At 37.8% G+C, this 16,613-nt stretch overlaps 1 protein-coding gene across 7 annotated transcripts in view; it reads left to right on the top strand.

Annotated features, from left to right (window-relative positions):
* The window catches only part of LOC134225136 (ataxin-2 homolog), a 97,054-nt gene that overhangs the window by 66,285 nt on the left and 14,156 nt on the right, over positions 1 to 16,613 (top strand). For all 7 annotated transcript variants that reach the window (XM_062704963.1, XM_062704960.1, XM_062704964.1 and 4 more), the window contains 2 exons: positions 14,250 to 15,228; positions 15,300 to 16,413. In XM_062704963.1, the coding sequence (XP_062560947.1) occupies positions 14,250 to 15,228; positions 15,300 to 16,413 (2,093 nt within the window). The remainder of the gene's footprint in view (positions 1 to 14,249; positions 15,229 to 15,299; positions 16,414 to 16,613) is intronic.

Genomic DNA, 16,613 nt, shown 5'->3' with positions numbered 1-16,613 from the left:
GAACTGGTGCAAATTGCACTACAATCCAAGTGATAGTGGTTGGGATTTACCATCCATTCTCGAAGTGCACGTTTCAATGCGAGTGCACGCAAATATTGATCAATAACGGCGCCGGCCAAGTCCTAACAGTCAGATGGGAAAGGGAGGGAATGTTAGTGTGTGGTTATTGTTGCTACTAGCAGGGTGGCCAGTGAGTCGGGAAATGCGGGAAATATGCGGGAATTGAAAATTCATGCGGAAAATGCGGGAAAAAGGCGGAAATTTCTTAAAATTTTACAAAAATCGGGAAAAAACATCTACTAATTTGAATGCATATGTTTTTCCACGTAACGTTTGAAACTATTTGAGTTATCAGGCTTTGTCAATTGTATACACCCGATTCTTTTTTTACACGGGGGATGCGTTCCGTGTAAAAAAAGCTTCCAGTTCAAAATTTGAAAATCCGTGTAAAAAAAGTTTTACGATTTCTCGACGAATCATCCAAAATGGAACAACTTTGCAAAAATTTGGTATGGTGTAAAAACAGAATCGGGTGTAATGATAATGATAAAACACAATTCCTTAATGTCGAGTCTAGAGCTCTTCTTGGTAGTGATGATGGAAAGCAACATGCCACCTACGCTTCAGCAGGTTTGTAAGACCAATGATATCTCCGAGAGTCCATGAAAAAGCTAATTAGCATTTCGTTTGCAGTTTGTTGAGTCCTGAAAAAAATGCTTGGTCGATATTCTCTTGAAAGCGACTCGAGTTTTGTCTGGAGACTTGTCGACAGTAGTCCAGTATATCCAAATATGTTCAATTTCACACATCCTAAGAATCTCTGGGCATTCGTTCTTAATATCTTAATTTTGTCACATGGTAACGCTGCTCAGGAGAAGTGTTTGATCGTGAGCCATCTTAAGGATTAAGAAAGGATCGACATGAATAATAAATTATGATTCCATAATGAGATCAGGATGTGTAGCAATAGTAGAAATAATCATATCAATAATACATCACTGGTTAAGGTAAAATAATTCTCAACAACTGAAAATAGATTGAGGAAAAAATTAGAGATTGGTAATAAGCAATAAAGAACATGCACAGTGGACATAACCCCCCCCCGAGACAATTTTTTTAGTAGAAATTTTTTTTTCGAACATTCTCGAATTAAAAAAATGTTCAGAAAACCCCCCTAGACCAATTTTCTGGCTACGCCACATGAAGGTTATTTTTATTATTATTTTTATTAAATCAGACTACATCGTGCTTTCGTGCTGTGCGGTTCTTTTCTCTCTTTGCAGAAGGAAGTTTTTAATACTACCGGAAGCTATTTTATTTTCAACAGTGCTTCTCAGCGCTATTTGTACCCACTGATCCACTTACGATCTTTGCAAGGACCCGTGCCTTCGTTTTACGTTGGCTCCGTTTGCGGAAGTAAAATTACGACAAGCGGTGGTAATCCTGCAGGGACACCGTTCTGGGAAAAAAACCTCTTGGAAGGTCACGTCTCTACGCTCAGAAATTAGCATTAATAAAAACAAGAGGAAGGGGGAGTCTCTGAATTCTCCACTTCCTTCCAAAAAACAAGGTTTCAAGACCGTCCTGCCAAAGCGCGGAAATAATAGAAGGAAGCTGGAGACTTCTGATGTTTCTTCTAACTCTAATATTGGAAATAAATCTTCTCCTATCGAACTGAGCAATCAGTTCGATTTGATTAATGATTAAATTGAGCAAATCGAATCTATCTATCTATCTATCTATCTATCTATCTATCTATCTATCTATCTATCTATCTATCTATCTATCTATCTATCTATCTATCTATCTATCTATCTATCTATCTCTAGCCCAGGTGATTCGATCCATGCGAAAAAGGAAAGGATTCCGCCAATTGTGGTATCTGTTGCCGAGTTTTCTGGCTTTAGGAATGAGATTTTGAGTAACCTTCAGGGGATCAAAGTTTCATTTCAGATTGCTAGGAAGGGTGACTGCCGCGTTTTGCCGGCATCCTTTGACGATCGCAAACGTCTTCTTCAGTATTTAACTGAGTAGTGCCATAAGTTCTTGACATACATTTCCGCAGGCCTGGGGGAAATTTCCAAAACTCCACCCAGCGTCGTAAGTGCCAAAAGTGGGGTCATAGAACCAAACATTGTCACATGGATGCTAAATGTATGATTTGTGGTGGAACCTCTCACGCCAAAGACGCCTGTACTGTGAGAGAAGATTCCAATAAATTTAAATGTGCCAATTGTGGGGGCAATCATAAATCTAATTTCTGGGAATGCCCTTCACGCAAAAAAGTTTTGAACTCGCGTGCAAAATTGATGACGGGAAATTCCAATAGGATCCCAGATTCGCCGGTTAAACATATTTCAAACGCTCAAAATCCGCTTAAAATCATTTGCCGGTCGAGCAATTATTCATACCCACCACAATCAACGAACAAATTTTGCTCCTACCTCTCACCGAGTAACGAGCACTTAGTCGAATTCTAATTTTTCAAACATGCCCACCTATGCAAGCATCGCTGTAGGCAGCCAAAATTTCATTTCTAAAAATTTACCGACGATGAATGATGTTCATACCCATTCTTCAACGGAAAATAACGTTCATTCTGACTACTCTCTGCTTCCGACTTTGATTTTCTAAATGAACAATTGCATCACATGATTGAAGCTGTTCAGGTTGGTATCAAATTTACTCAAAGAATTGTTATTGGACTTCGTTTTAATGGATTCAAATACTTCTTTGAAAGTTTTAAATTGGAATGCCCGCTCTTTAAAGGGTAAGGAAGATGAATTATTCAACTTCCTAATCAGTTCATAATGGGCACATTGCCATTATAACTGAAACATATTGTAAAACCTGGTCTTTTCATCAAAAGAGATCCAAATTATTTTATTTACCGAAATGATCGTCTTGACAGCCCATGTGGTGGGGTCGCCATTGTCATTAATAGACGTATGAAACATAAATTATATGTTTCGTTTGAAACCAAAGTTTTCGAAACCTTGGGAGTTTCTGTTAAAACAAATTTTGGACAATTCTCTTTTATTGCTGCCTACTTGCCTTTTCAATGCAATAGGCAACAAAGGAATTTGTTGAGAGCTGATCTTCAAATTCTAACTCGCAACAAATCCAAATTTTTCATAATTGGTGACTTCAATGCCAAACACCGTTCATGGAGTAATGCTCAAAGCAATACTAATGATAAAATTTTATTTGAAGATTGTTCTGCGGGATATTATACTATTCAATATCCCAATGGACCAACTTGTTTTTCTTCCAGTCGAAATCCTTCTACAATTGATTTAGTTTTAACGGATTCAAGTCAGCTGCGTGGCTTATTGGTATTTCATGCTGACTTTGACTCTGATCACCTTCCTGTGACGTTTTAAATCTCACAAGAAGCCATTTATAATCCAATCAGCTCTACTTTTAATTATCATAGAGCTGATTGGGATTTATATAAAACGTATATCGATAGGAATTTTGATTCCTCTCGATACCAATTCCTCTGATATTCCTCTTGATACCAAAAGTGATATTGATAATGCTCCCGTATCTTTGACAAATTTAATTGTCGAAGACAGATGCATTGCAATTCCTAAATGTGGAATTAAATTCAACTCCATTATTATTGACGACGATCTTCAGCTACTGATCCGTCTTAAAAATGTGAGGCGAAGGCAATACCAAAGATCTCGCGATCCCGCGTTGAAAGTTATTTGGTGAGATTTGCAAAATGAAATTAAAAAACCCAGATTAATCCACCTAGCAGTGATGATGCCTTTCTCGTGCATTACAAAATATATTGAAAAAATCACTTTAAAAAGGTCAAAAAAGCTCTTTGGGCGAATAGATCACATTTTTTCGATCATTTTTAATATTTTTGCCTTGCCACCATTCAAAAACAATTGTTTTTGATTTTTCAAGGGGACCTGTGGGAAAAAACAATGATTTTTCAATAATTCCGAAAAGCAATGATCGGGCCCATTTTCAATAGCAAACAATTCCCTGTCGAATGCAACTTGTTGCGAGTAAATCGGATAATTCTAAGTTCTAAAACGTGTGTCTACAAAATTTGTACACATACACATACATACACAAAAAAACAGACGTCACCTCAGTTTGTCGAGCTGAGTAGATCGGTATATAACACTATGGGTCTCCGGGCCTTCTATCAAAAGTTTTTTTAGAGCAATCATATAGCCTTTCGGTACAACTTTGTTGTACGAGAAAGGAAAAAATGCATATGTTACAAATATGCGATCGTGGGTAAATAGTACAATAATTAGCGCAGCGGCACGTTTTGAAAAATACATTATAAAATACAATATGGATTAACTGTCCAGACAGCGCGTCTACAATTGTTTTAGGGCCGATTCCCACGTAGTGTTTTTTCACCAATGTAATATTAAAGTTCAATAAAACTAGTTGTATGTCATACATTGATTTTGCATGCCTTTGTGTAATAATTGTACAAGTACATTTGTGAAAATTAACAACACAATTCACATAAATATCAATGGAAAAAAGCCGCATAATATGGAAATAATGAGGTGTATGAAAACGAACGTTATGTTTAAATCACCCAAATGCCCAAACTACACCATCATTCCACCCAAACCACCCAACCCAATAAGCAGTTAGCCTCAATGACACGCCTCTTCTTTCCTTCCAAAGCAGGAAAAAATGGCAGCAAACGTAACGAGCGCACGAGAAAGCATGTACGAATGCGATTTTTATTTCCAACGATGAAATTTTTACAACTGTGTTGATGCGAGCGGATAAAGTCATCGGCTTCGGTCTCTATAGCGCGTGTGTTAGTTTTCGTGTTCCACATTTGAAGCTTTGGAAAGCTTTGCTTGAGAGGTTAGCATCATCAATAAAGCACGAAAGAAGCAACACAAACTTTAATGCTGTCAGTATACACGGTGCGAAATTTATTCATTGAATGTGGAAATGCTACACACTTAATTTGTTTTACTCAATATTGTGCGGTTACTTGCTGAGTTGTTTTTACTTTATTAAACTGTTTTTTTAATCTACAGATTATATTCAACACCATACTTGCTAAATGGACACGGTCGGTTAAAGTGGCTGGTCCTTAAATAAAGTGTTCGTGAAAGTAGTCGTTAGATTATTCGCTGTTGGTTTGAGCGAGACAGAGTATATGACAAAAAAATCAACCAGCAACTTGCGGTTTTTGGTTCGAAATGAACGTTTGTCAGCAATGGAATAATCCATCTAGATTTTCTACTAGATGGCGTTTTGCTGATCTCGCATAACTTTTCAAAAGGGCCTAAGTAACATTTTTTAATGAATTAATTTGAGTACTGCAATCAACAGAACAACATGAAAACTATTGATTGCAGTATTCAAATTAATTCATGAAAAAAATGTTACTTAGGTGCTTTTGAAAAGTTAAGCGAGAATTCATGAAAAAATGTTACTTAGGTCCTGTGAAAAGTTATGCGAGAAATGTAATAGAAATGCATGAAGCCAAATAGGACTTTTTGGGAACATGCAAGTGTTCTTATTGTTAAGTTGACTTTTTGTCAATTTATTGGTCAATACTTAAAAGGTGCTGTAAAAAGAAAAGTGCATACTTAGGTTTTCCAAATCTGATGCAGACAATCTTTTGAAAAGGGTCAAACTTGTTTTTACTGATTTTTTCAAATGGATATAATCGATAAACGACGCTTCCTACAAAAAAGTGTTGTATGGGTGACTGTCGCAAAATCATTCAAACTTTCTAATAAAACTTTTTGAAAAACTCTAAATAGAACCCTACACTAAAAAATCAATTTAAAAAATAAAAGTCAATTTGCAAAAAACGCTCTTTTTGATTTGGAAGAAATTTTGTCTCAAGATAGGTGATTATATTCCCTACCAACCGTCCATACATCGCAAGCCGGGCACTTCTAACAAAAACTTTTTCTTGACGGAATTGATTTTTTCAGTGTCTTTAAGGGGTGGATTTAACATATGTATACATATATACTCATATTAAGTATTCCTGTACAGTCAGGCAGAGTACAATGTTTTGGTCGTAACTGGTTGCAACTAAAGAAGCTAATAATGGAATATAATATTTTTTTGAAGATATAAACCCCTTTTTAATATTACTCTTAATTTAAAAACAAACTATATTTAGTGACTAAATTAGACAATGTATCATAAAAATAGATTTGCTTGGGGTTCTATAACGATGGCTTTCATTGGTTTAGTTTCAGATGAAAATACACTGAAAATAATTCCGACAAGAAAAAGTTTTTGTTAGAAAAACTTTTTTCCTTAAAAGTGCCCAGCTTGCGATGTATGGACGGTTGGTAGGGAACATAATCACATATCTTGAGACAAAATTTCATTTAAATAAAAAAGAGCATTTTTTCGCAAATCGACTTTAAAATTTTTGAACTGATTTTTTTCAGTGTAGGGCTCAATTTGGATTGTTTCCGATATTTTCACTAGAAATTTTGACTGATTTTGCGATGGTCACCCATACAACACTTTTTTGTGGGATGCGTCGTTTTTCTATTATATCCATTTGAAAATATTAGCAAAAAAAATTTCAGCTCTTTTCAAAGGATAGTCTAGATTAAATTTGGAAAAACATTTTTGTTTTCATTTCGGATCATCTGGTGATTTTTCATTTCTCATTTTTCATTTCTCATTTTTCATTTCTTACTTCTTACTTTTCACTCCTCATTTCGCACTTCTCACGTCTCACTTTTCACTTCTCACTGCTCACATCGGCCCATAGGGGAAAGAAATGGCAGAAATGACGCTTAACTTTTAAAAAGAACATATGTCACCTTTTTTTCATGAATTAATTTGTGTACCGCAATCAAAAGCTATCATATTGGTCTGTTGATCGCAATATTAAAATTCATTCATGAAAATATGTTTCTTAGGTCATTTTGAAAAAATAAACGAGAATTTTTAGTGTATACATTAAATCTTAAAATAGGTACTTTTTAACTCATTAATGGGTTTCTATGTTTCTTTGTGAAGTTTTTTCTTCCGTGTAAGTTGTGTATTCTATATGCTGTCAGTGTGCCGGTTTCGAATAAATTGTGTCTTGGGAGAACGTAACCTAGAAAATCGATAGCTTATTTGTTACGAAATAATGATGTCTCATAACTCTTTGAATATTTACTATTTTTGAGCCGTGCCATCATTATGAAATTCAATAGCGAACAAGAAGAAAACATTCCCCATCGAATGCAACTTGTTGTAGCAAAATCGATTCAGGTTTAGTACTAGAAAAATTGTCTAATGTTTCAATGTGCACACACATACGCACACACACACACACACGGACAGACAGACATTTGCTCAGTTTGTCGAGCTGAATCGAATGGTATATAATACTATGGGTCTACAAGCGCTCTATAAAAAGTACGTTTTGGGAGTGAAATGAAAGCCTTTCAGGTACAACTTTGTTGTACGAGAAAGGCAAAACGTTTCGATATTTCGAGAAATACCAATTTTGAGAATAATGTCTCGAAGTTGGATCCCAGTTCGAAACCCATTTGGAAAATCACGAAAATTCTTTTAAAAAACTCAAACGCCAATTCCAGCGCTTAAAAAGGGAAATAAAATTTTATTAACAAATGGTGAAAAGGCTCGAAAACTTGCTCAGAGAGTTCGAGAGTGCCCATAATTTTAGTCTAGGTCTCACTAGTCCAATTGAGGATCAGGTTACACGAAGCTTCGAAGACATTCTCAATCAAGAGAATATTTTTGACCCTTCGTTGGGAACTAATTTGGATGAAGTGAGATCTATTACTAGAAAATTTAAAAATATGAAAGCCCCGGGTGATGATGGTATTTTCTAACATACTTATCAAAACACTTCCTGAGAGCTCATTATCCTTTTTGGTTAATTTATTTAACACATGTTTTCAATTGGCATACTTCCCAGATAAATGGAAAAACGCCAAAGTTGTTCCAATTTTGAAGCCGGACAAAAATCCAGCTGAGGCTGCTAGTTATCGCCCAATCAGTTTGCTTTCTTCAATAAGCAAACTGTTTGAAAAGATTATTTTAAATAGAATGATGGTTCATATTAATGACAATTCTATTTTTGCTGATGAGCAATTTGATTTTCGCCTTGGGCATTCAACCGCTCATCAGTTCTTAAGAGTTACAAATTTAATTCGGCTCAACAAATCTGAAGGATATTCGACTGGAGTTGCTCTTCTTGATATAGAGAAAGCATTTGACAGTGTTTGGCATAAAGGTTGGATTGTAAAATTGATGAATTTTAATTTCCCTCTGTACATTATTAAAGTGATCCAAAATTATTTATCAGATCGCTCACTGGAGGTAAACTATCAGAATTCTAAATCTGATAGATTACCTGTAAGAGCTGGTGTTCCCCAAGGCAGCATACTGGGGGCCATATTATATAACATTTTTACTTCTGACTTACCTGACACGGGCCTTTCAGCCAAAGGGCGAAGCCTTCGTGTCATTTGTAGTAGGTTGCAAAAAAGTTTGGATATTTTTTGCACTTATTTGCGAAAATGGAAAATTTCCCCGAATGCTTCCAAAACTCAGCTTATAATTTTCCCATATAAGACAAGAGCTTCTTATTTGAAACCTTCTAGCAGACATATTGTCAGTTGTCACTATGAATGGGGTTCCAATTAATTGGTCTAGCAAAGCTAAATATTTAGGACTTCTGTTAGATCAAAAATTAAGTTTCAAAAGTCACATTGAAGGCCTTCAAGGCAAATGTAACAAATATATTAAGTGTCTATATCCACCTATAAACAGAAAATCAAAACTTTGTCTTAAGAACAAGCTTTCGAGCCCTTGAACATAGTCCATGCTGCCCCTCAGTGATATTTGGGGAAATCGATTCCCGGTCCACTGTACAAAAACTGTACAGGACCGATTCCCGGCACGCAATTTTCAGCTTATTAAGAGCCATCATAACATCATCCAGCGATTGTGGATTATACTATTATTATGCATATGCATTTTGTTTCTTACACCTTCGTTTTCACTGTTCAATAAATCCTCGAAGTGTTCCTTCCAGATGGCTGGTACCATATTCCTGTCTGGCAGCAAATTCCTCTCTCAACCATTGCACATGGCGCACATCTTTTCTATCCATGTTCTCCTGTGCTTCAACTATCATACTTTCTTCGTGCTGCCTTTTTTTCTGCAGTGGATTCGTTCTTGTTCTGCCCCTGCTACACTGTACCGTTCTTTATTCTATCGGCTACCAGCATCTAGCATCCTACTCCTGGCAGTATTTTTCTCGACCGTTACTCGCTGGCACTCCTTATGAAATTAACCATTTCGTTAGTGTCGCTGTGCAGTCTTCTTCTTCTCTTCTTCATTGGCATTACATCCCCCACTAGGACATTGCCGCCTCGCAGCTTAGTGTTCATTAAGCACTTCCACAGTTATTAACTGCGAGGTTCCTAAGCCAAGTTGCCATTTCTACATTCGTATATCATGAGGCTAACACGATGATACTTTTATGCCCAGGGAAGTAGAGATAATTTCCAATCCGAAAATTGCCTAGACCGGCACCGGGAATCAAACCCAGTCACCCTTAGCATGGTTTATAGCCGCAAATCTTACCGAACGGCTAAGGAGAACCCCAGTGCCTAACACTTACTGCGATGTTGTGGTCACATTTTAATGGATATTCTTCATATGCCCATATTCTTTCAATTTCGTTGGATATTGAAACGCGTCGTTCTGTTATTTCGTGTACAGGGAATGTAAAATAAGAACATCGCCAACAACAACATTGTCCTCTCTCGTAAATATTGGGACAAACTCAACTCGCAATAAGCGTTTGTCCCAAACTGCAACAGAATAGGACAATGATCGCCTGCCGCGCATTTAGCGAGGTAGTCGGTTTTCGATGATGTTTTCCCGACGTCATATCAAAATTATATCATGGTACAGAATGTTGTTAAAATATCTAAACTTCTATCAAAAATTACACTACTTTAAACAAAAAACTATCAAATTTTATTACAACTTAATCATAAAAATAACATATTTTGTTAGAAATTTATAACAGAATCAGATACAAAATATATTGTCTACTGTGCATTTGGATTTTTTTTACAGATCGTGATAAGTCTCCAGATTGTGATGAACAATCAGAAATTTTAGTTTTTCCTGAACAAGAATATTTTTCAAGAGCATGAAACTTACAACATTACAAATTTTATAAATTGTATCAACCTTATTATATCTATGGCTGGGAGACTTTGCTACATCTATTTTAATTGCCTATAGGGGACCAGGGGGCATTATGAACACCCGGGGCAGATTGGACACCCCCAATATTCTTGTTAATTCAATCATTTTTCTACTTTCAATTCAGCGAACTCTATAATCCTTTCATAAACAACTAATTTATAGCGTAGAAGCCATCGTTTTATTTTCTTAGCGCATAAATTTGACAAAAAAGTTAGAATGTCTTCCAAATGGTTAAAAATTATAAGTTTCACCTCCCATAAAATAAGCTTTACTTTACCACAGAAGATGATTTCTCAATTATTGGTCATCCCATAGCAAAATTCTGTTATTTACAGTGCTCTGGCATGCATTTGTGACAAGTTTCCTTGATTTTTACAAAATGTCCAACAGTTTTTAAATTTGTTCACCTGTTGGGGCAAACTGAACACTCTATATGGGGGTAGAACTGACACCTTAAAAATTAAAAACATAACCTCAAACTCATCGAACTTGGCTTTCGTATCGTGTTATTTTCGTGTTATTATGGTGCGGAATTATAAATCGCTATAAAAGCTCCAGTACATGACATATATACCATAAAAGCATATATATATACCATAACAGTCGCTGAAAGTGCGACAAAAAAAAGAAAGTGTTTTGTATAGATTTGGCAATCTCGTTGGCAAGTTGATCGGTACAACCCATTGGAAGGATTGCCGATGCCAGTAGAGTGAATAAGAGTATGCATAGATTATGCAATGCTTAGAGTCGAGACGATTGATAAGGGGTCTTGCAATAAGTGTGAGGATCCATATAAAATCAATCATATGCTTCATGCAAAAAGTTCGACATACATGTATGAGGCCGGCTGAAAGTGGCATATTTTTGCGTTACGTAATCAATCTTCTTCTATTCGTCATGGAATTAATATAGAAAACGACCATATATGACCTCGCTTAAGAAGAGGGAAATAGATTTTCGGATGTTGATGATCCAAACACAATTTTAGGTGTCTCATACAAAATCATGACAGGAAGATGAACACTTGGGTAATATTTATGTTGGATGATCCATAAAATAGGTTACAATGGCATATAATCACAAGTAAGATAATTTTCTTCATATTTTATAAGGATGTAGGGTGGCTCAAAAAACACTTTTTTAATTTTTTCGATGGGCCGCCCTCTTATTCTCTTCTATTTGATGCCCTGATGCTCTGGACAAAATTTCAGCCAAATCGATCAACTTTTGGGCGGTGCTAAACTTGTTGGAAGTTTATATGGAAAAATGTATGCAGAAGCATCGAGAATCAGTGATTTGCAGTTAGACGGTACAATTTACGATGAAGAACTATGATACTCATTCAGTTCTCGTAGAATTAAATACAGAATGTTATGCTGAAAACCGCGAGAAGATTAGAGTTTATTAGGCAAAGATATTAGCATTTTACTGGAGTGTTGTATGGGTGAATTTATTTCTTTTCAAAGGTAAAAGAAACGAAATTTGCTCGAACTCCACTACAGAGAAAAGCTAATATCTTCGCCGAACAAACACTAATCTTTTCGCGGTTTTCAGCATAACATTCTGCATCAAATTCTTTAAGATCTGAATGAGTATCATAGTTCTTCATCGTAAATTGTTCCGTCTAACTGCAAATCACTGTTTCTCGATGTTTCTGCATACATTTTTCCATATAAATTTCCAACGAGTTTAGCACCGCCTAAACGTTGATCGATTTCGCTGAAATTTTGTCCAGAGCATCAGGGTATCAAATAGAAGAGAATAAGAGGGCGGCCCATCGAAAAAATTGAAAAAAGATTTTTCATACTAATTTGAGCTACCCTAGTGTACATACTGCCCCATGGGGGTGTCCAATCTACCCCGCTACCTTCCCGAGAGTAGTGAAAAATTAATTATTACAAAATCGTCCTATTTGATTGAAATTGCCTTATTTTCAATACGATTTAAAACATAACTGGTAGTTAACGAGTAATAGTATCATGTTATTACTAGAAATCCGAATTATATTCAATTTAAATCACCTAAAATTGATTAAAACCTTAGGGTGTCCATATTGCCCCTTGTCCCCCTACTGTTGGGCAATTCGGTGTTAAGCATTTTTTAAATCATATTATGATAAAATCCTGTTACAACGTTTGAAAGATAATGGCTACTAAGTACAAAATTATATCAAAATAAGTTATAAATATCACAATATGTTAAAAATGTGTTCAGTTTTTGTTATGCTCTTCTAGTCGGGTTTGGTTAAATAAGTATCAGTTATCAATGTTTAGACATAAACTTAACCATCTGTTGACATGATTTGTGTTTTACTTCAGAAATATACAAGTTATCGCAGTTTGAAAAGTTCACAACAATTACCTCTCCATGTTTGTTGCAAATAAAATGGAACGCAACATTGTCTTTATCCTCTGCAGATGAGGACAAAGAGTTATCGCTATTCTCTTTTGTTGCTTGTTTTTTGCATTTTTCAGCGACAATTACATTCCTTGGTCGTGTCTAAATTTTGTAACTACGAGGTAGTGATCCGAATCAATGCTCTCAATGCTCGGGCCACTGAAGGATTTTACATCTATAACGTCGAAAAAATGCCATGTAGTCTATCTGTGAACAATGCGGATATTTTTACGTGTTAAATATGTATATTGTTGATTGTCATCCCGCTTGCAGCTTATGCTACGTACACACCAGTCAAGCAGTTTGACGAACATTGACTCCGCCCCCAAGAAATCGCTTCGGTTGCTGCTTTGTTTGAACGTGTGTGAAGTTGTTTGAACAACCATTTGACAGTTGGCGGCTCGGTTGGAAAAAATTAAAACGGTTTGATTTTGGTTTGAGTTGTCGGGGGTGGAGTCAAGGTTCGCCGAACACGTTTGAGCATTTGTAGTGAAGTGCACAAATCCCCATATATTTTTTGATGGTTGGTGCTCGAGTTGGTGCTTCGGTCGTTCGTGTGTGATATTGTTGGTCAAATAAATTGATTGTTCGTGTCGCTGTTGATAAAACTTGATGGATGTTTGAATAAACGGGAGGTGGAGTCAATGTTGGTCGAACTGCTTGACCGTGTGTACGTTCCATTAGACATATCTTTGGCGGGACCATGTTAGGGAGATTGTAGTTATATAAGATATGAATATACTATTAATTGCATATTATTCGGCAACTCGGCCGTACGAAAATAATTTTAAGCTTAGACATACTTTGGCGGGACCATGTTAGGGAGACTGTAGTTATATAAGATATGAATATACTATATAATAATATATTCGGCAACTCGGCCGTACGAAAATATTTTTTTTGTTAAATATCTTGGCTGTGCATATGCACAGCACATGTTTCGAAATGGATAAATTGATATGAAATTTGCGAAAAAGAATCCACGTGTCTTGGAGGGACTCGCGTACCCTCGACCTCCTACTCTCTAGACTTCCGTTATATGCATTACAGTCCCATGTACATAGGAAAACCCAGCAAACATGGGACAAATATGCGTATGACGACAGTAGTAGGAGATTAAGGGTTCGAGGTTTCAGTCCCTCCAAGACACGTGGGTTCTTTTTCGCAAGTTTCATATCAATTTGTCCATTTCGAAACATGTGCTGTGCATATGCACAGCCAAGATAGTTAACATGAATATACTAGTTGAACGTACCAGATATTGCTTGGGGTTGTATTAATTTGCATTCTAACTGACATTTGTTGAGTTCATTGCAACGCCGCAGTCTAGACCATTTTTTTGGTGCGATCGCATTAAGTTTTCTCCCAAATCGCCCTAATATAGAATTGTAACAGTTTTTCAACTTTCCCCATCAAGTTGCTAGCTTTTTGTATATATAAACACAGCTGATCCCAAGACCAATCGATTAGTGAGAAAATCCTGCTAATCGGTTCTTCCGTTCATGAGTTATATTGCCTCAAAGGAAATGCAAACTAATTTTTATGTATAGAGAGAAGAGATAAGATAAGAGTTTTAAATATACATTAGTTAATATTATATTGCCTTTGAAATATTATTGCAGATTGTACTGGAAATGGCACATCGCATTGAGGTCGGACCAGACAACGAGAGCAAAATTATTGTAGACACAGTAGTGGATCGGCTAATCTTCAAGCCGTGCGACATTGTCAGCATTGCTGCCAAAGACGTCGACCTCGACTACGCCACCAGAGACACATTTAAGACAGACACCGCCATCTCTCGGTGCAACGGTAACGGTCGGCCAGAGGAACGGGAACTCGAACCGTGGGACGAAAGCGGTGGTCTAAACGGTGATTGTGAGTTCAACCTCGAACTAGATGCCAATGCCAATGGATGGGATGTGAATGATATGTTCCATAAGAATGAGACGATCTACGGTGTACAGTCAACGTTTGATCAGTCACTAACTGGCTACACGGTTCAAATTACGAAAAAAGATTCCGACGACTTCAAAGCACAGGAAACGGAAGCGGAACGGATCGCCAATGAAATAGAGAATAATCCAATTTACAAAGACCGAATTGACTTGGAAAACGGTGACGAAGAATCAGCCTTTGCAGCTGTCGTTCGACCAGCTAATTCCAGTCCCCAACCGTCGCCAACGGTGGCATCAACTGCTCCAGCACAAAGTTCTAATAGTATGAACGATAAAAGTAGCACTAGCAATAGCAATACAGTAATGCCATCGAATGCAAAATATATAGTTCCGGCCAAGCGCAAGCCCGGGGGTCCAAATGGCAAGTTAACTGTCCGTATCATCCCGCCAATAACTAATAACGGTGGACCACCGTCACAACAACAGCAACAGCAACCGCCACCACCCCAGCAGCCACAAAGTCCACAGGCGCCACATAAAAATAGTTATCCTAACATGTCAATGCCTTCACAACAGCAACAGCAGCAGCAGCAGCAGCAACAACAACAACAACAGGCACAATCTCAGCCGCAACAACCGCCGCCTAGTAATCAACACGTTGGCGGCGGCATGCAGCAACAACCTGCGCATTCAACGCAGTACGGTGAGTTTTGTGCATTTTTTTTTATGGAAATAGAGAATCAAATCACACAATCTTTCTTCCGCTCATTTCAGTGTATGGACACGTGCAACATCAACCACATCAACAACAGCAGCAACCACCACAGCAGCATGGTCAGTCTTCAGTTGTAAATAGTAACAATAATATGAACAAAATGAATGGTGACGGTGGACGAGAATTGTCGAATAGCAATAGCATGAATGTAAATAGTAACACTAAGCCTTTGCCTCAACGAACAATGCGGCCATATTCGAGTGCAACTACGGTCAACTACAATGAACCGCCTCCATCGCTCGGACCCCAGCAAATGTCGGGCCAGATGCAAACGATGAATAAGCCACCAATGCATGTCACCCATCAACATCATGCTACTCACATGCCTCCACCGCCTGTGGATACTCAACAGATCCAGCAGCAGGTGGTGATGCAACCTCATCCAGTGGTCCTCTCCGCACCGATTTTAAGCGTTCCTGGCCCTGCTCCCCCACAGCAACAGCAAATGCAACAACCTCCACCGCAACCACAGCGACAGGTTGTCGACAATTTGCGGAAGTTCAGCCAAGACTTCAAGCTGGCCCCTCCTCAGCAGCAACCCCCTATGCAAAGTGTTCATCAGCAACCACCTCCCCAGCATAACGTTCAGCAGATGCAGCAACAACAGCTGGATCACACATCACCCAACCAACAACCCATGGAATCTTCACCGCCAATCTTACAAAAACACTCAGAACCATCTCCGCATCAACAACAACAGCAAAACCAATCTTCCCAAACTCCTTCAGTACATCAACCTTCTCAACACATGGTTCCAACACAGCAGCCACAACAACAACCGCAATCACAACCCCCACCACAACAGCAGCAACCACCGCCACAGCAACAATCATTACAACAATCTGCAACGAGCTCGCCACCACAAACCACGTCTTCGGTTCACAGCAATAGCAGTACCGGATCGGTTAGCCAGCTCAATACATCATCTAGCAATAATAGCAGTGTTGCTAACAGTTCTAGTGTCGGCAACCAGAGTCAAAACAGTTCTACTATGGATAATAGCACCGGAAGTACCGATGGTACGGCAAAGGTACCCCCCAAGAAGACGTTCACCTTGAACCCCGCGGCTAAACCCTTCACGCCTCGCAGTCCCAGTACGCCCAATCCTTCGCGGTAAGTACCTGAACTCAATTTACGCTTTGATGGTTGTGGTTGCTTTTTCATGAACTTCTCAGTGTATAGATATACACTTCTGTCTGTCTCTCAAGGGTCACTCGGGTAAAACTCATTTGTGGAAGATGCAACAACTAACTAACCAACACTTCAATTTTCATTTTCGCATTTGAAGGGAGCTCATCCAAGTACTAATCTGA

Source organism: Armigeres subalbatus, chromosome 3 (genome assembly GCF_024139115.2).
Source record: "Armigeres subalbatus isolate Guangzhou_Male chromosome 3, GZ_Asu_2, whole genome shotgun sequence".
In the NCBI taxonomy this organism is placed as follows: Eukaryota; Metazoa; Arthropoda; class Insecta; order Diptera; family Culicidae; genus Armigeres; species Armigeres subalbatus.
This window is presented reverse-complemented; position numbering and strand designations above follow the sequence as displayed.